The sequence below is a fragment of the Sparus aurata genome, chromosome 12 (assembly GCF_900880675.1).
Source record: "Sparus aurata chromosome 12, fSpaAur1.1, whole genome shotgun sequence".
NCBI classification, from domain to species: Eukaryota; Metazoa; Chordata; class Actinopteri; order Spariformes; family Sparidae; genus Sparus; species Sparus aurata.
Genome location: NC_044198.1, coordinates 25,107,564 through 25,131,979, shown reverse-complemented (window position 1 = coordinate 25,131,979; position 24,416 = coordinate 25,107,564). Strand labels below are relative to the sequence as shown.

Genomic DNA, 24,416 nt, shown 5'->3' with positions numbered 1-24,416 from the left:
CAACAAATGGAAGCGGGGAAAACGTAACATCTTGCCTGGAAGAAACTACAACAAACAATTCTACAACCGTCACAAATCAAACCGTATTTTACAATCATTCGAAGAACATTAAGCTGCACCAATCAATATTTACAGTAGATCAGATGATACGAGTAATGTCGAAAAGGTTCAATCCGCCACACAAACCCACAGAGAATAACCAGCAACTCTGCAGCGCTACAGAGCGTTTTAGCCTCTTTCAGCTCATTGTTTTGGATTTATTTTAAACATATTGGCTGATAATAGCTTATTCTAGATTTATAAATGTGTGTGTGTTTTCAACCATAAAATATACCTTCAGTCAAACAAACAAACAAACAAAGGACAAAACAAAGAGAACACTTAATTTTAACCCAATTTTAGCCCCTTTAAGCTCATCGTTTTGGTTTTACTTTGGATATTATTGGCTGATTTAAGGTTATTTAAGGTGGGATACATTCTGTATATATCAGCCCGTAAATGTAAGTACAAAAATGTCACAAAAAAAGAGAGAGCTCGGCTCAAACGAATAAATACATAAATTTTAGACATCAGCTCTTTTGTTTTGACTTTAATGTTAAATAAACAGCCGATGTGTTATTAAACGTAATGGCACATTTAGCAGCTAACAAGCTGGTGGAGACCAAAAACGGAGCCACCAGAGAGTTAATATCAGATTTATATTTTAACGAGTGTCCAGCACAATGACTTTAAATGAATGCTAATGTCAATAAGCGACTGAATGCTAACACTTTAGCAATAATAAGATCCCTTTGTGTTTATTTCTTGCTTCTGCTGCCACCAAGTGGTCAAAACAAGAAGTTCCTGCTGTAACTTAACACTTTTTTCAGTCCAGTAAACTTGTTTTCCCGGCTGCCCTCACCTTCAAGTTATATTCAAGTTTTTGCTTAAATTTCCTGAAGATTTAACATCCACACATCTTCCATCACCATCACCACCCACTCCTCATGTTCCAGTCGACTCACCAGTGCTTTTTCTTCTGTCTTCACCTGGAAGGTTCCCCCCAGCAGCTCCAGCTGTGGGTGTTGCTCAGTCAATCCCTTGTATCAAACAAGAAATGATTCAAAAGACAAAAGTGATAAAAGTGATATTAAGCCAGACCAGCTGGCTTAGAGAAGAGGGGGGGACCCAGAACTGGGCTGCGTTTGGATCTGAAATCAGTCCGCACTGAACCGAGGTAGTCTACACTCATCAGACCCTGACGCTCAAACCCCGCCCCCCTCCGTCCCATCAACACACACACACACACACACACACACACACACACACACACACACACACACCCTGTGACCTCCTGTGTCCGAGCTGGCCGGTCTGTGGAGGAGCCCAGTCACCTGTCGTTGTCACTCGCGGTATATTTAGCTCTGAGGTGTCAGTGATGCTGCCTGTGTGTGTGTGTGTGTGTGTGTGTGTGTGTGTTTTAGCATGTGTGTGTGTGTGTGTGTGGGAGAGAGAGAGAGAAAAATGTGTTGCTGACACTCAGGGCCTCCATGGGCCTTGGTGTAAGAGCCCAGGATTACTGGTCCAAAGACCGGCGGCTCTACACATTACATACAGAGAGCGAGAGAGAGATCAAACCTGCCAGCATGTCCCAGATATCAGCACACGGAGCATCTGCTGGGCGGAGGATTACCATCAGCTGTCCGCTCCCGTCAGAGGGAGGAAAAGGAGACTGGCAGGCTGCTTCGACTTCGATGATCTATGTATCCATCGAATAATGTTTTAGGAAACATGGCTGACCTGCTGAAAAGCCCCCAAAACAACACAAATATGCTCGTTCATAGACTGGTCGTATTCCCATGATGTTTTCATTTAATCTTGACAGATTCACGATGAGTGATAATGATCATTTTTTACATCTCAATTAGTTAAAATCCTGATGATGTGACATTTGTTGGGGTCTGAACCAAACAAACATGTTTTCCTACATTTGGAGAAGAAGATTTGTAGTCCAGGACATCTTAACTTTATTATGATGCTGTTTTATCATGAAATAATTACAACTGCTTCGTCAAATTTTGATTATTATAGCCCGCTTACAGGACTAGTTGTTCAACTGGATGACTAGCTAACCGCTAACACGCTAAACGCCAGCAGCATGCTGTTCCATGTCAGTCAAAATAGCTCTCTTTAATTTCTCTGGACTGTCCTGTTTCCTGCCCGCTTACATTTTGTTCTCAGGATTCTACAATTCACTCAATTTATTGAATTCATTCAATTCACAGTTTCCGCCTGTTCTGCTCTTCTTCAGGCCGGGACGTTAGCTGTCAGTTAGCAAGCTACTCAGCTACACAGTTTTGTGGGGGTCCTTAAAAGTAACCCTAACCTGACAAACATTAGGGCAGATAATTGGATAATAAAAGAACAGGTGCATCTGAGAGGGACTGGGACGAATGGATTCAGAGTTTTATACACCAAAAAATAAATATCTTTATGTGAAAAGTTTGCCGGATTAACAATTAAGTCCAAATAGTAAAGAATGTGTTGTAGACAGCGTTTCTTGAAGTTGCTATAATGTCTTTTAATGCAAAAAGACTCAAAATTGAGCATTTTTTTAAGGGAGGCTGGTGATTTTCCCCACTTTTTTCTTCCTCCGAAAAAGGTAGCCTATATTAGTTACTGTTTACTGGATTTATAAACTTTTAAGGTAAACGTCAATATGTGATATGCTTTGGTAAATGTGGAGTTAATGGTGTTTATGAAAAGCAAGATCCTAATGTATTTATAAACCAGCTACTTTTCACCGAAGTCGGACCATCTCCATCCGTGATCGAGCCGACCAAAACTGAGATTTGAAGCCAAACCATTTTTCTTTTTTGAACCCTAACCAAGTGTTTTTTGTACCTAAACCTTTGCAGACAATGAATACACTCTTTAAAACACAACTATGAGAGAGAGAAGATGAAAATCTTACGCAAACAAACATAAACTTGCAACGTAAAGTAACGTTCAGTTTGAAGTTATCTGTGATTTAGCAGAAACGCACATGGCTAACAGCTAAAAAAAGTCGACTGTACCTGCCCTCACAAGTGATTCGTTTTACATAACACTATTTAATTGGATCCGGTGTCTCTTAAATTATTTAATGAGATTTAAAAGTGATATTATCTAACTGTCAACAGCATTTTGGTGCCTGTAAGTGCAGTTGATATTCAGCTGCCACCAAAAAACGGAGCTCACCAGGAACCTCTCGATCGTACGCTACGTACTGCAGGTCAGTGAGTTTCAGTCAGTGAGGACCTGGTGATGGAAAGGAAACAGATGAAGCGTGAACGATAATTCCACCTGAAAATAAATTTTGTGCATGAGTTCCCTCCTACAACACACAGAGGCGTGAGTCGAGGGCAGATTGTTGGCGTTCAGGCTCGAAGGAATGTGTAAAATGTTCTGGTGCGTTAAATTTACGTGCTTTGATTTCCCCACCGTTGGTTTGCATCCATCCTTTTACCTCCTCCTGAAAAAAAAAAGAAATATGCCGTACATTTACCCACCTTTCTTGCCCACAACGAGCTGTTTAGACTCCTGTCTGCACCGTTTAGACATGAGGAAGGGAGGAAAAGTGGGAAAGGCTAACAGTGATTGTTTGTACTTCTGCCTGTCTTCAGGAAGCCGGCATTACACGGGCCTGAAATTGAATTATGGCAGATTTAAGCTGTCAGGGAAATCATTCTGGCTCTGGTCCATTTAGAGGTTGAAACAAACATATACTCTTTCCTTCTGGGTTTAAATGATCCTTTGCAGAAGATAGATTTTTTCTTCAACGTGCCGACAATAACTAGAAGTACAAGACCTCCAACACTTAGAAATGACAGAACAATGTCTGAATCATGGAACGGAAAAAGGACAATAAAGCTATTTCTGCTGGTTGGTAAATGATAAATGCTTTTCTCCTGCTCTATTTTCCCAACCTTGAGCTTTAAATACAGATGACCTGCTCTTACTCAGACTCACTGACCAAAATCTTTACCAGGTGGATGCCTTTCTTCGCCCCTGTGTGGGCTGGTTGTGTGTTTTGGCACCAGAGTTACTACTTTGTTAAAGTTTGGGTGAGATTGTGGTTAAAGGAAACCAATGTTGACTGTCAGTAGGAAACAGGAAGCGAGCAGCAGTCTCCGGTGTTAATGTTCGATGTTCGGCTGACCCCCGATCTCCTCCCTACGCCACCTCACTTCCTTTCTTCTCTCCTGCCAGACAGAAGCCGTAACTGGAATGGGACTCAGTAGAGCGCATACCTCCGCCGAGGCCAAAAAAGCACCCTTTGATTAATCAATCCAAAACTAAAACTGCCCATAACTGCTTCACGGTGATTTAAACACACCGATTTGTATTTACATGTTCTCACACATACATACATGCCTGATTTTCTGTCATCATTGCCTGAGAACTTCACAAAACTTTCAAAAAACCCAAACCAAGAAATTTTTTTAATCCAGATCAGTACCAAAAATTAATGGGGTCTAATCTGGGCTGAGACCCATCCTCCATCCAAGTTTTGTGGAAATCCCCTCTGTAGTTTTTCTGTAATCCTGCTGACAAACCAACCAGCACAAGACAGGAATGGCACCCATTAGAGAGTATACCTCTGCCAAGACCCAAAAGTCCCATTTGGACTCACTCTTGGACACCAGCCTCCTAAGTATGCCTACATTTTTTTTTAATCATCATCCATGCATTATTCCCTGAGGAATTTACAAAAATATCAAAAAACGTCTCCTCTTGCAATGTTGAAGAAAGCCAGAAAAAATTCCTGGATCTGCTCCAGAAGTTCCTGGGGTCTATTCTGAGCTGAGAACGATCCTCCATCCAAGTTTCATGGGAACCAGTTCAGTAGTTTTTGTGTAATCCTGTTGACAAACCAACAAACACAAAAAAGGACAATCTCCTCAGTGGAGGTAATTCGTCCGATTCTACAGAAAATGTTGCAGCAGTTTTTGGGGTTAAGCAGCACAAACCGTCTGATATCTCTGTGTTTTTCTGTTTTCCTGGGAAATCATAATTAATGTTGTTTCAGGACCATCAGCGCAACCAACCAATCACGTCATAGCTTTGCGACTCTGGAAAAAGGACAGACAAATACCATCCTAGGAGTGGAGGAGTCATGGACGTGCCACCATCTTTTCTGTAACGTAACTACATCTTTTTGTGGCTCTAAACCAAAACACTTACAGACAGCTGCAAAAGAAACAGGAAATCAGAAGTGAACTAAAAATAAAATCAGGTGTAATTCAGTGAGCACTAAATGGGGGGACTGTTGGCTGAGGTTTGTCATTCTAGTCTTTTGGTTGTTCGTTGGTTTGTTAATAGGGTAACACAAAAACTACTCAAAGTATTTCCACAAAACTTGGATGAAGGATGGATCTCAGCCCAGAATAGACCCCGATAACTTTTGGTGTCGATACAGATAAAAAAAATCAGGCACATCTAGGCGGTTTCTATCTGCAGTATGAGTATAAATTGATGCAGATCCAAATTAGAATCTGGATCAAGCGGATTTAATAGCTCCAATTTGATGTTGGATTAGCCTCGAGTGAAGGTACGCTCTCTACTCCACAAATCAAGCGCCGTGTAGTTTCAGGGGTTTAAGTCTTCATGTCTGAACTCAGTAAAGTGATGCTTGCATGCACAGTACGTATGTGCAGTATGTGGGTGTAATGTAAAACTCAGTGTTTGCATGTGTGCGTCCATGCTTACTGCCTGTGTGGGAGCTGGACGAAGGTGTTGGAGAAACATAAACAAGCAGTGACAGAAGCAATAAGCTGTGTGTGAAGGAAACCAGATGTGAGCAGAGAAAGATCCTGAAAAATATTATGACTAACGTTCTTCTTCGTCCGTCCTCTTCTTCCTCAAAGCGGAGTGATTCATTGTATCTCGGCTGACTGGATCAGAACAGTCACCCGAGGAGCGTCTTTACCAGATTCTGATATTTGCCGTGTCTGGTACAAAGACTCGGATGTCTTCAGTGTTCCGAGTGTTGGATAAGGTCCGCAGCAGTGCGGTGTGGGTTGGGTGAAGCTGGCCAGTCGGAGAGATTAAGTTACTGTGAAAGCCATGAGCGTGTGTAAACTAATCCATCCTCACCCAACTGCCGGGCATAGTCCACAATCCACAGCATGTCTCGAGGCATTCCCTCCTCATGTCTGCGTCCGCTCCCCTCGTATACCATCGCCACGAAGGAAGTCCAGCGTTTCTCTCATCATACAAAACACAATTTATGTCATAATTCTTTTATGTTTGGGCTTTTATTCTGAAAACCCTTTGTGAAGTCTGCTCTCGATGCGATATAAATTAATTGTACTTACCTTTAAAATAAACTGTTTATTGTTATTGTACTCTTTACCTGATATTTTATGTTGTAAGACCTTAAAGGAATAGTTCACCCAAAAATTTAAAATGAAAACATGCTGATGGAAAGCCGGGTAAAGTGTGGTAGTCGAAAAGATGTTATTAACCCTTTTTTTAAGATGGTGTGTCGAGGGTTTAAATAACATCTTTTCAAATCAATTTGGGATCCGGACGCTTCTAGAGACTTGGATTATGCAGGATGAGCTGAATTGTTTTAAAACAAGTTCTCAAATAATTCAGTTGTTTCATGAGCGTTTTAAGGTGAAGCTCCAGAAAAGTTTTGAGACCATGAAACTTTCCATCAGCATGGTGGTGATGAGACAATGACTGGATTTAAATATGATAAATTGCTGTAGATTAAGTTACGATGAGCTCCACATTAAACATCTACAGGTTAATGCAGCAAAACTAATCCAGATCTAAAAGGAAAACACTGACAGCAAACATTTTACTTTTACTTCTCATACTCTCTCAGTAATTTATACTTATTATATTTATGTACTTTTTAAATACAGGAGTTTACTGGTGGAGTATTTTCACAGTGTTTATTAATACTTCACTGCCAACTTTGAAACTATTTTACTGACCTTTCCAACACTGTTGTTACCCTAATGTCTTTATTATTATCCTGTAACATTTGTTTTTTTTTATGTTATTGTATTATTGTTCATGATCAGTTTGTCTGTTGGACTGTGAATAAACACAATCAAAAGTTCCCACAGCTAGAGATGACATTTTAGATTTATTGATTGTCCATATGAATGTTGAAAACTCAAAAATAGTCAGTTTGCAATGGTAGAAAATGGAGAAAAGATGTGACCAGGAGGATACATGTTTTTTTTTTCTAACTAATCAACTGAAACAATTATTTGATTATTAAATTTGTTGCAAAATCGTTATATGTGAGCTGACAAAATGATTAATTTAAATGCTTTACAAGGCTGAAAGTAATGATTACAATTATTTTTATTATTATTATTATTGTTATTTTTTTCAACAATTAATCTTTAGTCTTTAGTTCAATGTCATAAAAGACTAAATCATCAAATATTCAGCGTTTTTTATTTACTTCTTTAGAATAAAAACTTCATAACCTAAAAAAAACAACAACAAAAAAACAGCCTTCGTGATATTTAAATCATATGAAAAAATTTAAAATTTTGTGAATTTAATGTTTTTTTGGGGAGGAGGGGGTGGAAATTTGAGGGCAAACATTAAATATAAATAAAATCTATTGGAGGAAACATTTTAAAGCTGCAGGTTAGTTTTTCAAGTGATCCATTAACCGGTTAGTCATTTCACCAGAACTGTAAAAAAGAAAATAATTAATAAAGAAAAAACATGAGATATATAATTTGAAACTTTCGGGTGAAATTTCAATTCAAAACACCGCCGAGCTGCTTAAGATGCCGATCATTTCACGATGTAGCTGCACGCCGGCGCTGCAGGTTGAGGTCATTCTTACGAGGAGGGTCAGAGGTCACGACCCCCACCTGGACGCTGGTGCCCCCCCTCCCAGCTGACACATCATAAACACCCAGAATCATCCGAAACACTGACATCTGTCTCTGCTAGTTTTTAATAATCACATGACTGTCTCTGTGGGAGTATGTTAGAGGGCGATGTGAGTCGGTTTAATGCCAGTGGATCGAACCAAACCAGGCAGCAAACGGACCAACAGTCCCCCCGAAACCGACCGACCAACCGACCGACCTCCAGCATGTTCCCTTGTCAGAGTCGGGGTCGGAGGGTAAGTGTTGTCACATGGTCGGCATAGCTCGCCTAATGACTGACAGGTGGACACAAGAGGTGAACTCTGACTCTGGATGCCACGGAGACGGTTCAGAGGTGCCCGCTGTGCAAACAGGAGGACACGGAGCTCTGATTCTGTGAAGCACACATCAAAATAAACAAAAACAAACATACTTTGAATATCTGACTGTCACTGAGTATTCGAGCAGCCATTTAGATGATCTGGTACAAAAGAATTTATTCCAGGATAAAACGTTGTTAGTTTTTCCAGTTTATTTACCAGATTTTCCCTTTCTTTATGAAATTCATTAAGATATCCACAAAATGACAAAAATAAACGGTACGATTACATGTCTAATTTAAAATAACGTGAAAAATCTGTGAATAACCATAAAAAAAAGTCATTTTTCTTAATAGAAAATCATTTTTTTCCCACATAGAAATACTTTGAAAATGTTACATTCAAGTTTAATACTGAAATTACAAATATAGAATTAGATAGAATTGGTTCTGAAGTTTACAGTTTGTCAGTTTTAACCGTCTCATGTCTCGGTGGTAAAAGGAAACGCGTATCAGCGAGGGAACAGACTTTGGCACAACACCAGAGCGCTCACCTTCAGGGCTCGCTTCACCTCGGTTTCTATAACTCCGCCTCTTCAGCTTCCACCATCAGCAAAGTTCCTTTTTCATTTCCAGTTATTCCGGTTTTCCCATCCATACCAGGGATAGTGACCGGGGAAAACAAAGCCTCTAACAGTTTTTGTTGCGCTGTAGAAGACGCACGTCCTCACTGGTCGACCTTCAGTTTTTAGCTGTAAGAATCCAGCCTGGTTGCAGATTGAACGGCACGGTGAAGGCGAGGTTTATAGATACCGAGTGTCGACACAGATGGTGTCATTATCTATGGTCGTCACACTTTGCGGTCAGAAATTACAGTAAAAGTTGTGCGTTGCCAAGACTTAAGGATTGTTGAACACCTCGATGATCAAGATCCTTATCAACCGAACCAGAAACCAAGGAACCTAAAAGAGAAGGTAGAAGAAGAAGAAGAGTCATTATGTTACCGAGTCTCTGGGGCTGGACTGTGGTGCCAGTTGTATTGAAGTCTATGGGAGATGCGTGAAGAAACGCGCTAAAACCTGACGGATGAAGAAATGCTTCCAGAAAACGAAAGAACACACTTCAGTGACCAGATTAACCACTGATGTAGTAATGTCCATCTGACCGCAGCTCCTGTTTCTACATTACCTCCAAACATCAGCTCAACTCAGCTCTGACTTTAAGTTTAACATGTTAATGGAACAACGATAATATGTTGGCAAAGTTGCACATTTCCAACAACAGATGGAGCTTTGTGTTTACCAGGAATCTCAGCTGCTCTCTATTCGTGCTTTCAAAATGGGGCAGTTGTTTCCTCTGACAATTGGTTTCATGTGCTCACTCTAAACCAAACTAATCTATAATTTACAGTACGACAGATTAGTTTAGAGAAATCGGGTTTAAATCCGTCTAGTGAATCTTAAAACTGACCTTATAAGCCTCCACTGGGTCATTAGGACGTGTTTATGGTCCTTTATGGGTGTAACTATTGTGATGTAACTGCAGTTTTACACTCTCTAATTAAGTTGAGACAAAGATCTGTGGAGACATTTGTTGATGCTCTTGTTAACGAGTCTCTCTCTTCTGGCCGTTTGCACATGTTGGAGGTTCATCAATAGAATCAGCTGACAGAGGAAGTATTGTTCCTCGGTCTTCACTGTATCGACCACTGAGGTTATTTAACTCGATGTGGTCCTAACGAGGCAGCGAGGAGCAACAGCCAAAACTACAGGAAAGGGTTTAAAGGGGTGGTATTTATTCCTGGACAAGAACATTTTAATATTTACAGTATTAATGAGGTGATAATACAAACACGAACATAAACAAGTAAACAAGCTGTTCTCGGTGGAAAATAAGGTCCCGGATGCCTGTTTGAAACTCGTAAGGTGGCAGGGTCCGCCACACGTAAACAAAGGAAAACAGTATGAAATTGTGTCGTCCGTTAAGGTCAGCTTATGAAAACAAGTCTCTCCAAATTGAAATTTGTCTCCAAAACTACAAAGTGCACCTTTAAAAAAAAAAAACGTGTAACAGAATTTTTAAAGGTGTAAAAGTTTTTTAAAGACTTCATTTGAAGTATTTTTGTGCAGTTTTACACAATAAACCGTCTCCATCTACTTCAGTTGTCTTTGCTATGAAGCTCCAGAAATGTTTTGTGGACTATAAAAACTTCACCTGACTTACCATCAACATAGAGGTGGAAATATTTTTATTGTTGTTTAATTATTGTCGATGCATTAATATTAGTTTATATACTGCCGGATGGCTCGTTAACTCACCTCTTGAGGATCAATAAAGCTTTATCTTCATTCATAAACACATCCATATGTATTTATTGATTATATTTTGGATTATTAATCTGAAACTGCGTATCAGATAAATGTCGTGGAGCGAAAAGTACATTATTTCCGTCTGAGCTGTCGAACAGTGTAAGTATAAAGGAGCAGAAACACACATATGTACTCGAGTAAATGTACTTTAGTTACTTTCCACTGGTCGTCTCTCGGTCTTTCCTGCTTTGACTGCAGCTTTAAAGCAACCAAAGTTAGTCAACAGAATCCCAAAAGTCAGAACTGCTCCAGATATCAGTGAATGAGCCCTCGTCCCATTAGTCCAACTATATCTGGAGCCTAAGCTAACCTATGCTGTTACCGCTAACCGAAGAGCAATCAGACCCTGGCGGGGTCCGCCAGACTGGTGTATTTTTAGAAAGTCTCATCAACATAGATGATAACTAGCAATACAAAAGAGTGTGTGTGTGTGTGTGTGTGTGTGTGTGCAGAGTCGTATAGTGGAAACCACAGGGGGGCGACTTTGAGGTTGTAACTGGGGAGGAACTGGGTTGGTTTATTTCTGGAGCATGTGTCGCTCCGGTCCAGGGACCAACAGCTGAGCATGTGCCAGAGCAAGGGCAAGTCATGATGTCTGTCCCTGCAGTAATGACCAGATGCAAGTTCTGATAATCAACGTCGCTGCCGACCTTCAACACACACACACACACACACACACACACACACACACACACACACACACTCTGCAACATGATCCCACAGTGTGTGTTTCTCGGCCTTTTATTACTGCGTCACTTTCATTTTATCTCCCTCAGAAGCTTCAAACGTCTGTAACACAGGAGAAAAACCTCCGAGTCCTCTGCTCTGTCATTGTGTGATTGGCTCGGGCTATTACCAAAGCAAATTGGGTTAGCTAACCACCGTCCTCTTAATCATCTGAGCGGCGGACAGAGACAGATGAAAAGTAAAGCGGGCGATGTTTTCATCCAGAGACCTTCATCTAGATCAATATGTGAAGGTCTGCGGGGAGCCAAATAACAGGGAACTCAAGAGGATCCGCCTCGAGGGCTTTGTGGTCTGTGTCCTGCATCTGTGTTGCAAACAGAGGCTCTTATTATTTCAACACATGTATCATCATCGTATGGGGTTTCACACTGTTACTCTAATGTATAATGTCTGGGTTCGACCCACATGTGGTTTTAATCATGACAAGTATCCCTCATCAACTTACCTTATCGTTGTTTGTTGCCAACTGCTTTTCATTTTCTTGTTTAAACTCTATAAATCTTTTCAGGCGTTTGGACTAAATTAGAAAATCTTGACAAAGACTGACAAAAGCTGGAATTTATCCAAGCAAAGAAAATCTGATATGTGGGTCACAGTAAGAGTCATGAATGAGTGACGCCCTCTGGTGGATTAAAGAATAAAAACTGGATATAAGATGTGTCCACACTCTCTAAAATATTACGAGAGCGCAAAACAATTCAATTCAAAACCCAATAGTTGTGTGTGACAACATGTATGGAGGACTAAAACTTTCAAATGTATTAAATGTATACAGTTTAGTTTTTGACTCATGCCAAACGAGACGTGAACAAACTAAAACATGACTAAAAAGACAAAAAAAAATTATGAAAGAGATGCAAAACATCTACAAAGAAAGCAAAACTATTCAAATTAAACCCCCAAAGCTGTCAAGAAAAAGTAGTTGACTCAATATAAAATGCATTGATGGAAATATAAAGGACATTTAGACGTGATCAGACCTAAAAAATTTAAAAAAGACTAAAAAGAAATGATAAATGACAATAGAAGAGATGCAACACGATCATAAAGCTGCAAACATCTTCACAGAGATGCAAAATGTCAACCTGTGTGGAGGACTGAAGCTGCTAAAATCAAAACTAAATAAATGTATAATGTTTAAATTGAACAATTTCATGACCTTTGTAGTTAATGTGACACCATTTCACTTCAGTTCACTTTGGAAAGAACGACTTCTGTAAATCGTGTCCAGCACTGAACTAAACTACAACTCTTGACTGAATGAAGCTGGAATTTATCCCACCAGAGGAATGTCTGCTCAGATTGGTGTGAATGTTTCTGATCAGCTGTTCAGTGTCAACATACCTTCAGGCTTTAAGAAGACTCATAATGGAGTGACGCCCTCTGGTGGGCCGCTGAGGTACTGATAGGATGGAGGTGGGGCGACAACTTGCAGCAATGTTTAAAACCAAAAAGTAAACTGGAAAATATGAAGTCTACACTCACGCAAAATGACACGAAAAAAGGAAAAAAAGAAACAGTTGACAAGATAGAGATGCAACATGATGTTACAGCTGTGAGACACATATAAAATGTATGCTGTCAACCTGTATGGAGGCCCACAACTGCCAAAATTGAGAATAAAGAGAGAAATAAATGGCTCAATATACAAAAATTCAAATTAAAGTAATTTGTTTGCTTCTGCATTTATTGTTACCTCAGCGGAGGAGGTTATATTTTCACACGTGTTCATTTATTTGTTGGTTTTATCACAGAACTACACAAAAACAATTTGACCTTTTCCTCAAAACTTGGTTGGAGTCTGGGTGTCATCCCAGAATGGACTCCATTTAGTTTTGGTACTGATCCAGATCAATGGACAGATCCTTGTGTTTTTTTTCTCTCACTCTCTTAAAAATTGAGAGTTTGTGGTTGATGTCGCAGGGGATAAAACATGGATACTGATGAAGAGAATCAGAATAATTGGCACCAGAGAAAAAGTCACAGAAATACTTTGGACTCTGAGAGCCATAGAAATCTGTTGAGGTGCACCGAACAACACCATCATCCAAATCATGGGTATAAACCTAGTGTCTTGGTCACTGGACACCTCTTCAGAATAAAAGTCCTCTCATGTATCTGATCAGTTGCTAGGACGTGAAAAACACCATAATGTTGCTTTTTTAACGTATTTTTGCCATGCCGTCCTCTTTATTTTGGGGGATTTAGAACAGTGAGGTGCGGAGGTGGGGTTGAAAAGCATGCTAAATATTGTAAATAAAGTGTTATACAAAGACTTCCTGGCAAACCAATTTTATTTCATACAAAATAAATAGCACATTCAAATATTCACTTCCATGTAAAGAGCAAAAACAACCAGTCAAAACATGAAATGTCACAGCTGACTTTCAGGAATGAACAGTTAAGTTTGTCCGAACACTTCTTTAGACAGAAAGATTCACAACAAAGTGATCATCAGATTTGGAATACAATCAACTTGACTAACATCAAATTTGTGTGATTCTGAAATGTTCTTCGAGACACTTTTGAGGTGAATTTACAGCACAGTTTATTAAGATGGAATCATGTAAAATGTGAGAATGAAGAGAAGAGCTGCATGATAAACAGGAATAACTGACTGACTGGAGCAACGCGGCCCACGTCGAACTTTTCAGGCGGTCCGGTCCTTTGATGTGATGAATCAAGTAAAAACCAACAAGTGCCTCAAGTCCATTCAGACCATCGAGAGTTAGCTGACCCTTCAGATGTTCAGTCACTCAGCTTCTCACGCTGTAGACGATCAATCCAGAAGTCTTCATCAGGAGTCTCCGGTCATAATGGAGAGGAACTCATCCTGGTTTACTGGATAAAGGAAAAAAAAAAAATGTTTATCAACGAGGGGAATGCCACTAACACAAAACACCTGCTGCATGGTCCAATCCCAGGGTCCCACGTAACACTGTGCTCTAGAAATCAGGAACTCAAAGTCCTACTTTCTAAACCTCGGGACAAATCCATCTACCCAGATTTCATTTTATGTATTTGTAGATGACAGTACTTGTTTTAGGAATCTTACTTCTTGAGCTCGACGCACAAATTGTTTCAACAATTTCAAACTTTTCTGAACTAAATTTAAAGTGTAATACGACACTGTGCATTTGTTAGATCTTCACGTTTTGGCTCCTTCTAGTAAAGAGGTTTCAGAGGTACCGATGTAAGATCTCAGCGCTTACTTTCACCGTCTCCGTCCGTGTCAAACTCGTCGATCATGCTGCGCAGCTCCTCGTCGCTGACGTTCTCCCCGAGTTCTCGAGCTACTCTTCTCAGGTTCCTCAGACTGATCTTTCCCGACTCGTCATCATCAAACAGCTTAAAGGCCTTCATGATCTCCTCCTTTGGGTCTCGCTCCAGGATGCGATCAGTCACTGTGGAAAGATATCAGGTATTTACTAAAGAACTGTGTAACAAAAGATTTATTCACACTGTGTATCATCCTATTAGCCACTGGCACTTTAACTGTCTGAAGTGAAGGAAAAACTCACCAACTTCATTGAAATCCTCAAATGTTATTTTGCCATTTCCCTCTCTGTCATAGTCTTTAAGAATCTTCAAAACATCCACTTTCTTCACTTCAAAGCCGAGTGCTCGCATCGCCACCTGTTGGGATTTTAAAATGGTGATATTCATATTTTTGAAGGGAGTAGCTGCCTTCAACGTAAGTATCTTTCATTGCTTACCTTCAGCTCGTGGTAGTCAATTTCTCTATCTTTGTCAGTGTCGAACAACTCGAAGGCCTCTTTGATTTCATGCTTCTGATCCTCGGTGAGCTCTCTCCTCTTCTTGCGCTTGTTTTTGTCTGCTGCGAGATCAGTTCTGGAAAGACAGACATTTGCATTACGGCAAATCATGTGACAGTCAGGATCCTCTCTGGGGTCAAAATGTATAATCATGCCTGATGCTATGGAGGCATGATTTAAGGTTACAACTGACAGAAAAACAAAAAGAGGCAAACACACATTTCCTGTAGTGCTGCTTTATAATAAAATCTTTTACACTACTTAATAATGGGGGGCTTTTATTGTGATGAAGTTATAGGAAATTAACCATGTTTAGCGAGGGCACTTTGTTACCAGTGATTCTTCGATACGGTTCTGCTGTGATCAGTTATAGACACACCTTTAATCAGACAGCCCAGTTTTGATGGAAATACGAATTCCAGTCAAACCAAGTAGAAGCAGGGCAAATTTTTCAGCCTGTCCTCCTCAGAAGAACAACTATGTACTGTAGCTCGTCTTTAAAAGCAACATCTGTTGTGTGTGGTGAACTTATTGTTGTATACAATATTGGTATATAGTCTTTATTTCTCGCACTGACTTCTAAATGGGCTATTCTGTTATTCATCTCACCGTGACTCAAAATGCAAGCCTGCTCTGCTCAAATGTTAATACAATTGTAAAACATATGGCTATAAAGTAGGCCTACATCTAAAGCTCATGTTAGCTCCTGCAAATTGTTATTCCACGAACAGAAAGCCCCGTCCCTTTTTTGTAAATAGGCCTGTAAAAAGTTGCACAGTGTGCCTTTGAAGACGAACCAAGCCACTTTATTTAAGAGCAACAAACATGATGAAGCAATGAGACAACGCTTAGAAATCAACAGATCATCTACGTCTGTCTAACTTGAAATACTTTCATGAACGTGAAGTCAGGAACGACAATAGGATAATTCACGACGCTTTAATGACTGTGGAGTGTCAACAGTTCACGTTTAACAACATAACGTGCTCCACTGCGGCGCTATAAGAGGAAATAACTGACAATTAAGCTTCGAAACGCCGTGAAACACTGATGCTAACAGCCAAACATGCTAACGCTAGCTAACCGAATGAGCTAGCTTTAGCTGTGCGGCTACATGATCGCCGCATTAAAAATGAGCTGTGCTGAATAAATAAAGAGAAGCGGGTGAGACCGACTGATTTACCTTAATGACAGACTCATTGTGGCCGGGTTTTAAGATCTTAACAGACACGTTTTTGTCGCTAAACGCGCAGGAAGACCAATACTGTAACACAACACAACAAATCTGTTTATCCGCGCTCATATACAAGCTTTCTATTGGTCGCTGGTCACCAGGCAGCAGTGAAGTGTTCTCTGATTGGCTGACGTCTCCTCTTTCTTCTTCGTGGAGTTGAATGCATTACCGCCCGGAGTTTACTGAGACTCTGACCAAAGCATTTCACCAAAGGATTTGTACTTGAGTGTGTGTGTGTGTATATATATATGTATATATTTTCTGATACTTTGTATGCTTATTTAGAGGGAAATATTGTACATTTTACTCCACTACATTTATTTTTTACATTTATGTGGCAGTGATGACAGCAGGGTTACAAATAGATACATAATTTATTTATCCAGAGGCAAATTGTAGTATCCAGTAGCAGTATTTTGCTGACAACTACCCTTTTTAAAGACAGAAATAAATGCTGTAAGTAACAACAAAATAGCAAATTGTGCAAAATGAAATAGGTTGGAACGACTGAAAAATTGGTGAAAAAAAAAGTTATCCAAGTAAAAACATATGAACAGATTGGAACAATCCGGTCTGCCAAACAAATACATGAAAATGTGATTATAGATTTATTTTCAAATGTACAAAGGTGACAACTAAATATCCACGATGAAGATGAATAAAGACAAAATTGAAGAAGTCCCGCCCATAATGTTTGATTGACAGGTGATCTCTGCAGTGAAGAAATGCCACAACAATCAGTCCTCAGCAACAAACATTAAGACAAAATAAGTTGATGACTTCTGTCTATTTGAGTTTACACAACTCAGCAGTGGTTTCATGATCGAGCCAAAGTCCAGCATAGAGAGGCTGAGTGAATGTGGTCTGGACTCTGTGGAGGAGAGTCATGGTGTCAGAGACGCTGTAGAAGGACAGAATACCTGCACTGTGATCCAGGTACACTCCAACTCTGGAGGACCGAGGACCTGAGACGGGAGTTTTGATATTGTTGTGCCAAAAGTCACAACTGTCATTGTTCCAAAATAATGACCAAGATTTGTCATTCCATCCAAATGAACTTTCATCTGACATCCCAACTCTGCCGATATTCTTGTATGCGACTGCTACGTCAACTCCTCCTCTCCACTCCACCTCCCAGTAACAACGTCCAGTCAGACTCTCTCTACTCAGGACCTGCTCCCAGTAAGTGAATCTGTCTGGGTGACTGAAATAAGACTGTTCATCTTCCATTCTTGTTACTTTTCTGTTCCCCTCAAATAATAACAGATATGTGTGTGCTGTGTTTGGATCCAGTGTGATTTCACATGAATAGTTTAAGAAGTCAGCTCTGGTCTTGGGCTCTGATTGAGACAGTAAATCATCCCCATCAGTCACTGTCCCTTTCCGTTTCCTCCCAGTGCAGAAATCACAGGCCACATCTTCAGGTCCAGCATAGCAGTGATCAGCAGGAGCAGCTTGGAGTCCAGTCTTCTTCAGCTCCTCCATTAAAAGTGCTAACATGGTGTTTTTAACCAGGACAGGCCTCGGTGTGAAGGTCTGCCTACACTGAGGGCAGCTGTAGATTTTCTTCTCATCTTCTCCGTCCCAGTGATCTTTAATACAGTTCATGCAGTAGCTGTGTCCACAAGGAATAGTCACCGGATCCTTTAGTAGATCCAGACAGATCGAACAAGAGATAGTTTCCTGGTCCAACTGAACTTCTTTCTGTGCCATTTCACCTCTCAGTGCAAATAATTGTCAGATTTTCACTTCCTGATTGCGGAAACTAGTTTGACCACAGATCTGAACAGCATGTGTTGCTTCAGTGATTTGTGCCTGTCTGCTCCTGCACTGCACTGCATGTTGGTCACACTGATCCTCGAGCTGTAGATCTGAAGGGGAGTGAATGAGGAATCTGTTGCACAGAGTGGAGCTTGCTGTGTATAAGAGCAGGAAGAAGAGGGAGGGGTCATTAAGCTTCGATCAGTTCCAGGAAGACTAGCGAGTTGAGAGAGACATCGTGTGTTGAACACTTGTTTACGACAGAGCTCATCTCTCATTTTAAACACTGGTCACTTCAGCTGTTAGGAGGTCAAATCTTCTTAGTGTCAGAGACTATGGTGTTGCTTTGGCACACACTTTGTAGTGTAGCTTGGGAGGAGAACACTAGCCCAACCGATCTGTGTTATGGCCTACACTATAGAGGGCAGCTTCCTGTGGAAGAGGGGTGGCTATTGCATAATCTAGTGGCTGTTGTAGGCATACAGATTGGGGCCAATAAAGATAAACACAATTTTACAAGTATAACTTTGCCTTCCAAACTTTCAACATGCACTAACTGGAATGCAGTGCGGTAACAGTCGGAGGATTGTCTTTTAAAGTTGACACGGGCTTAAACACATGGTACTAACAGCTAAAGTGCAAAACTTCTCTGTATCACAGAACCTGTGGCATGCTGCGACTGACACAAGGAAGACTAAAATTGTCATTAGATTCTGACAGCTTGACTAGAATGCAACAAATACAAGATATTCAAATGCTGAACTGAAATTTTTACAATTTCTACAGAGCACTTTCAACTTACGTTGCTAGCAGCAATAGCAAAGGCTCAAAGTGGCATTTGTTACCCGAAAATAGTTTGGTTAGTTAAATGCGTTATAAATTTGATTGATCGATCAATTCTCACCACAGTGCAAAAAACACACAATCTAACTAACCTGTACTACATACAGGTGTGTGTGTGTGTGTGTGTGTGTGTGTGTGTGTGTGTGTATATGTGTCTGGAAGAACAAAGAAACAATGATGATGCTCACATTGCAAAGACTCTAAATCCGTTTGAAACATAAATCCACGAACAAAAATTTAAGAAACTGATGAATGATCTTCTTACTGATTATGGTCATGGTAATTACAGTTTCATAGTCCCTCATGTGTAAGTTGATTTGGACAACAACAACAACAGCATTTGGTCTGCCAAACAAATAAATGTGAATATGATTTGATTGATTGTAAATTTCTCTAAAAATGTACAAGAAGGTGACTAAATAGCTACGATGAAGGAAGCTCTTCTGCTTTCTCTCAAACAACAACATGCAAAAGCATCAAAACAAACATTTAGAGCACGAAGACGTTTACACTTTCATACAGAGAAATGTCAGTTCAGCTAGACAAAAGTCACCATGAGCAGTGAGAGCCTCCACGGCTGAACAGACACAGGAAGGAGCGCCACCAAAAGAAACTCAAATATTTACATAAAGACAAATGAGAAAATGTCAAAGTCCCGCCCATAATGTTTGATTGACAGGTGATCTCTGTGCAGTGAAGAAATGCCACAACAATCAGCTCTCAGCAACAAACATGAAGACAAAATAAGTTTAAGGATTCAAACACAGAGTTCAACCCACTGTCCCTGAAATGACTTCTGTCTATTTGAGTTTAGACAACTCAGCAGTGGTATACTCATCAAGCCAAAGTCCAGCATAGAGAGGCTGAGTGAATGTGGTCTGGACTCTGTGGAGGAGAGTCATGGTTTCAGAGACACTGTAGAAGGACAGAATACCTGCACTGTGATCCAGGTACACTCCAATTCTGGAGGACCGAGGACCTGAGATGGGAGTTTTGATATTGTTGTTCCAAAAGTCACAACTGTCATTGTTCCAAAATAATGACCAAGATTTGTCATTCCATCCAAATGAACTTTCATCTGAAATCCCTACTCTCCTGATATTCTTGTATGCGACTGCTACAGAAACTCCTTCTCCTCTCCACTCCACCTCCCAGTAACAACGTCCAGTCAGACTCTCTCTACTCAGGACCTGACACCAGTCATTGAATCTGTCTGGGTGACTAGAATAAGACTGTTCATCTTCCATTCTAGTTACTTTTCTTTTCCCTTCAGATAAAAACAGATATGTGTTTGCTGTGTTTGGATCCAGTGTGAATTCACATGAATATTTTAGGAATCCAGCTCTGGTAATGGGCTCTGATTGAGAAAGTAAAACATCCACACCAGTCACTGTCAGTGAGATGTTTGTCCATGTCTCTCTCAGGACGTCCTGTAGTTTGTCTCTGACCTCTGACACAGCTGCTGTCACATCCTCAAAGTACTTGAGAGGACGGATATTGATGCTGGATGAGTGTGTAGACTCACTGAGTGCTGACAGTGAGGGGTAGTTGTGTAGAAACTGGATGTGATCCTCTGTGTGTGAGAGCTTCTTCAGCTCAGCGTCTTTCCTCTTCAGCTCAGTGATCTCCTGCTCCAGCTTCTCCTGAAGCTCTTTGACTCGACTCACTTCAGTTTCCTGCTGGGATCTGACCTTCTGCTTCACATCAGAGCGTCTTTCCTCCATGAGACGGATCAGCTGGGTGAAGATCTTCTCACTGTGCTCCACTGTTTTATCAGCAGAGCGATTGATGGCCTCCACCTCCTGTTGAAGCACCTTCACATCTTCCTCTCTGTCCTGGATTCTCTGCTGGATGTTGTGTCGACTCCCCTCCAGCTCTCTCTGCCTCTCAGTCCTCTCTGCTGCAGCTGACACTATGTCGTGGCCTTTATGTTGATCCACAGAGCAGAGATAACAGATAGACTGCTGATCAGTACGGCAGAACATCTTTATCACCTCATTATGACGAGAGCAGATGTTGTCCTGGAGCTTCGTGGTGGCCTCCACCGGCTTGTGATTCTTCAACTGAGCCACATCATAATGAGGCTGCAGGTGTTTCTCGCAGTAAGAGACCAGACAGACCAGACAGACCAGAGAGACCAGAGAAACCAGACAGGACTTGAGGGCTTTCACTTTTCTCCCAGTCCAAAAATCACAGGCCACATCTTCAGGTGCAGCATAGCAGTGATCAGCAGGAGCAGCTTGGAGTTCAGTCTTCTTCAGCTCCTCCACTAAAACTGCTAACATGGTGTTTTTAACCAGGACAGGCCTCGGTGTGAAGGTCTGCCTACACTGAGGGCAGCTGTGCATTTTCTTCTCATCTTCTTTGTCCCAGTGATCTTTAATACAGCTCATGCAGTAGCTGTGTCCACATGGAACAGCCACCGGATCCTTCAGTAGATCCAGACAGATCGAACAGGAAAAGGCTTCCTGGTCCAGCTGAACACCTTTCTGTGCCATTTCACCTCTCAGTGCAAACGCCTGTCTGACTTTCACTTCCTGATAATTGAAACTAGTTTGAGCTCTGATCTGAATATCATGCGTTGCTTCAGTGATTTGTGCCTGTCTGCTCCTGCACTGCACTGCATGTTGGTCACACCGATCCACGAGCTGTAGATCTGAAGGGGAGTGAACGAGGAAACAGTTGCACAGAGTGGAGCTCGCTGTGTTCGACAGCAGGAAGAAGAGGGAGGGGTCATTAAGCTTTGATCCATTTTAGGAAGAGGAGCGGGTTGAGAGAGACACCGTGTTCAACACTTGTTTACAATAGAGCTCATATCTCATTTTAAACACTGGTCACTTCAGCTGTTAGGAGGTATAATCTTCTTAGTGTCAGAGACCATGTTGTGCTTTGGCATACACTCTGTAGTGTAGCTTGGGAGGAGAACACTAGCCTAACCAAACTGTGTTATGGCCTACACTATAGAGGGCAGCTTCCTGTGGAAGAGGGGTGACTATGGCACAACCTAGTGGCTGTTGTAGGCATACAGATCGGGGCCAATAAAGATAAACACAGTTTCACAAGTATAACTGTTCCTTATAAACTTTCAACATGCACTAACTGGAATGCAGGGCAGTAACAGTCGGAGGATTGTCTCTTAAAGTTGACTCGGGCGGAAACACAAGGTGGTACAGCTAAAGTACAAAACTTCTGTGTCACAGGGCTGGCAGCACGCTGTGGCTATATCTCCAACTCTACTTTGTACTCAGGCTGAAATGCAGGGCAGTAACTGCCAGATATAAACTTCTATGTATCACAGGGCCTGTGGCATGCTGCTACTGACACGAGAAGCACTAATATTGTCATCAGATTCTGACAGCTTGACTAAAATGCAACAAATACAAGACATTCACATGCTGAACTGAAATTATTAGAACGTTCAACTTGAATTGCGAGCAGCAATAGCAAAGGCTCAAAGTGGCAGTTAATCACCTAAAAGAGTAGTGTTGCACGGTAAACCGATATTAGAAAGGTACCGCGGTACCCAGCCGTTAAGAACAATCCTTTTTCACGTTTTATTAGTATCGGTACTTTATGAACTTTGTGCGACAGCACAGCAGCGTGTCTGTGTGCAGCTTCTCTCTGCTTCCTCACTGCCTGCAGACAGAGTGGGCATGGTTTCACAGTGACAGACAGTCACAGAGCAGAGCGAGACAGACGTGTTGGTTCCCTTGGTCATTAGGGATTTAAAGCATCGTTTACAGACGGGCTTTGTGGTGTCTGTGGGCTTGCCCTTACTGTCGGCAACGTAAGCGAAAGTTTTCCATATTTCGCTCTGCTTTTTCAACAAGACTAGGAAGGTCGGCAGGAGCACTAAGGCCACTTTTAGCTGACAGACAAGCAGACTTGTTCAAAGAGTTGAAAGAGCTGCAGGTTAGCGAGAGATAACGTTAAATGTCCCCTGGATGGAAGTCAAGCCAAGTTTTTGTTGTGACAAGTGAACTATTTTCACCATCAGAGTTGCACGAGGCAGTCAGAGGTAAAGCTAACTGTTTAACAGTCCGATGTGGTTTCACACATCTCTGTATGCAAACACAACGTTCACACTGGTAACATGAACTTCACCATAACATGCGCTGGTGTTCACAAGTATGCTGATCAACAACACCACTTAGATTATCTATTTTAAGTCAATCAGTAATAGTAATATCATCATAGCATGTACATTTTTGTCAATAATTTATGATATATATTGTAATTTGTATTATTAGAAAATGGTCTGATTAGAGCACAGACCTCCACCAGGTCTGGGTCATTTGTGTTGTACTTTAGTGCACTAATGTAGTTTGCAGGCTGATAATCCAGGGTTTGAACTTTATCAACATGAAATGCAAATTGCAAATTTCCTCTTTGTGGGACGAATAAAGTATTATCTTATTTTATGAATTGCCAGACTTACAGTTAATGTCATTTATGTTCATTATTTTGTGCTGAATAAAATTGTAGTTAATGTGCTGTTCATTTTTTTCCTACTACTGGCACTGAGATTTTAATGAAAAATCAGGTTATTTGATAATCTCTGAGAGCAAACAAGACAAATGAACAAAACAAGAAGACACTTGTCTTCTTGGATACAGAAGCTATAAAGCTCAGCAGCTTTTACAAATATATAGATATAATAAAAAGAAATAAATCATTTTAAGTTCCACATTCTGTCATCTAAAATTTATGCCATTACTTTTGATGATGTTTTAGTTTTCCACGTGGTATCATTTCAGTATCGGTAACGAGATATTTTAGGCAGGTATCGTACCGAAGTCATGATTTTGGTATCGTGACAAAACTATAAAAGAGTTTGGTTAATTAAATGGGTTATACATTTGATTGATCAATCAATTCTCACCACACTGTAATTGTGTGTTAGTACAAATCAATGTCTACTCCTGTAGTAGACTAGTGGGGTTAAATGTGAAAACTTTCGGCTAAAGGTTTTCAAGATGTGAAACTGAAATTACAGCACTGTCCAAATTATGCTTAAACGAATATTGCACAGTTATGAATGTTTGCTAACAGTACACCGACTCACACGGGGCACCATTGAGGTGCTTCAACAGTAATAGCCAAATTTAACCCAAACTCCCTATCAATAATAGTTAATTATTACCAGAGATAATTATCAATTATGATAAATAACAAGATACCATTTCCATTAGATCACCACGGGGCACCACCCTTAAAGACGGGAAAAGATAGCCAACTCTGATTAATAATTAACTTGATAACTACTACCAATATTACCGTAACAGCTAGTAATGATAAAAGGATTTTAGAGTTCCTGACAGAGTAGAAGTCGGCAACATTCACTGTTATACAATATTAAATAGACAGCATGAATGAAGGTTCAAAAGTCTTTTATTTAACATAAAGATGAAAACACACAATCTAACTAACCTGTACTACATACAGGTGTGTTTGTGTGTGTGTGTGTGTGTGTGTCTGGAAAAACAAAGAAAC

The 24,416-nt window shown here is 40.7% G+C and overlaps 3 protein-coding genes across 9 annotated transcripts in view; all 3 read right to left on the bottom strand.

Annotated features, from left to right (window-relative positions):
• mef2ca (myocyte enhancer factor 2ca) overlaps positions 1-1,233 on the bottom strand; it is a 28,396-nt gene extending 27,163 nt beyond the window's left edge. For all 7 annotated transcript variants that reach the window (XM_030435331.1, XM_030435335.1, XM_030435334.1 and 4 more), the window contains exon 1: positions 1,005-1,233. The gene's annotated coding sequence lies outside the window, so the exon portion shown is untranslated. The remainder of the gene's footprint in view (positions 1-1,004) is intronic.
• Positions 1,234-13,585: 12,352 nt separating this feature from the next.
• cetn3 (centrin 3) lies at positions 13,586-16,417 on the bottom strand. The gene is made up of 5 exons (XM_030435343.1): positions 16,269-16,417; positions 15,026-15,161; positions 14,831-14,945; positions 14,522-14,713; positions 13,586-14,150 (listed from the first exon to the last, which is right to left on the bottom strand). The coding sequence occupies exons 1-5, from the start codon at positions 16,283-16,285 to the stop codon at positions 14,107-14,109; spliced, it is 504 nt and encodes a 167-aa protein (XP_030291203.1). The 5' UTR covers positions 16,286-16,417; the 3' UTR covers positions 13,586-14,106.
• Positions 16,418-16,909: 492 nt separating this feature from the next.
• Positions 16,910-21,421, bottom strand: LOC115592499 (tripartite motif-containing protein 16-like). Its single transcript, XM_030435328.1, has 2 exons — positions 20,287-21,421; positions 16,910-17,662 (listed from the first exon to the last, which is right to left on the bottom strand). Exons 1-2 carry the CDS (start codon positions 21,419-21,421, stop codon positions 17,106-17,108), a joined length of 1,692 nt encoding a protein of 563 aa, XP_030291188.1. The 3' UTR covers positions 16,910-17,105.
• Between the last annotated feature and the right edge of the window lie 2,995 nt (positions 21,422-24,416).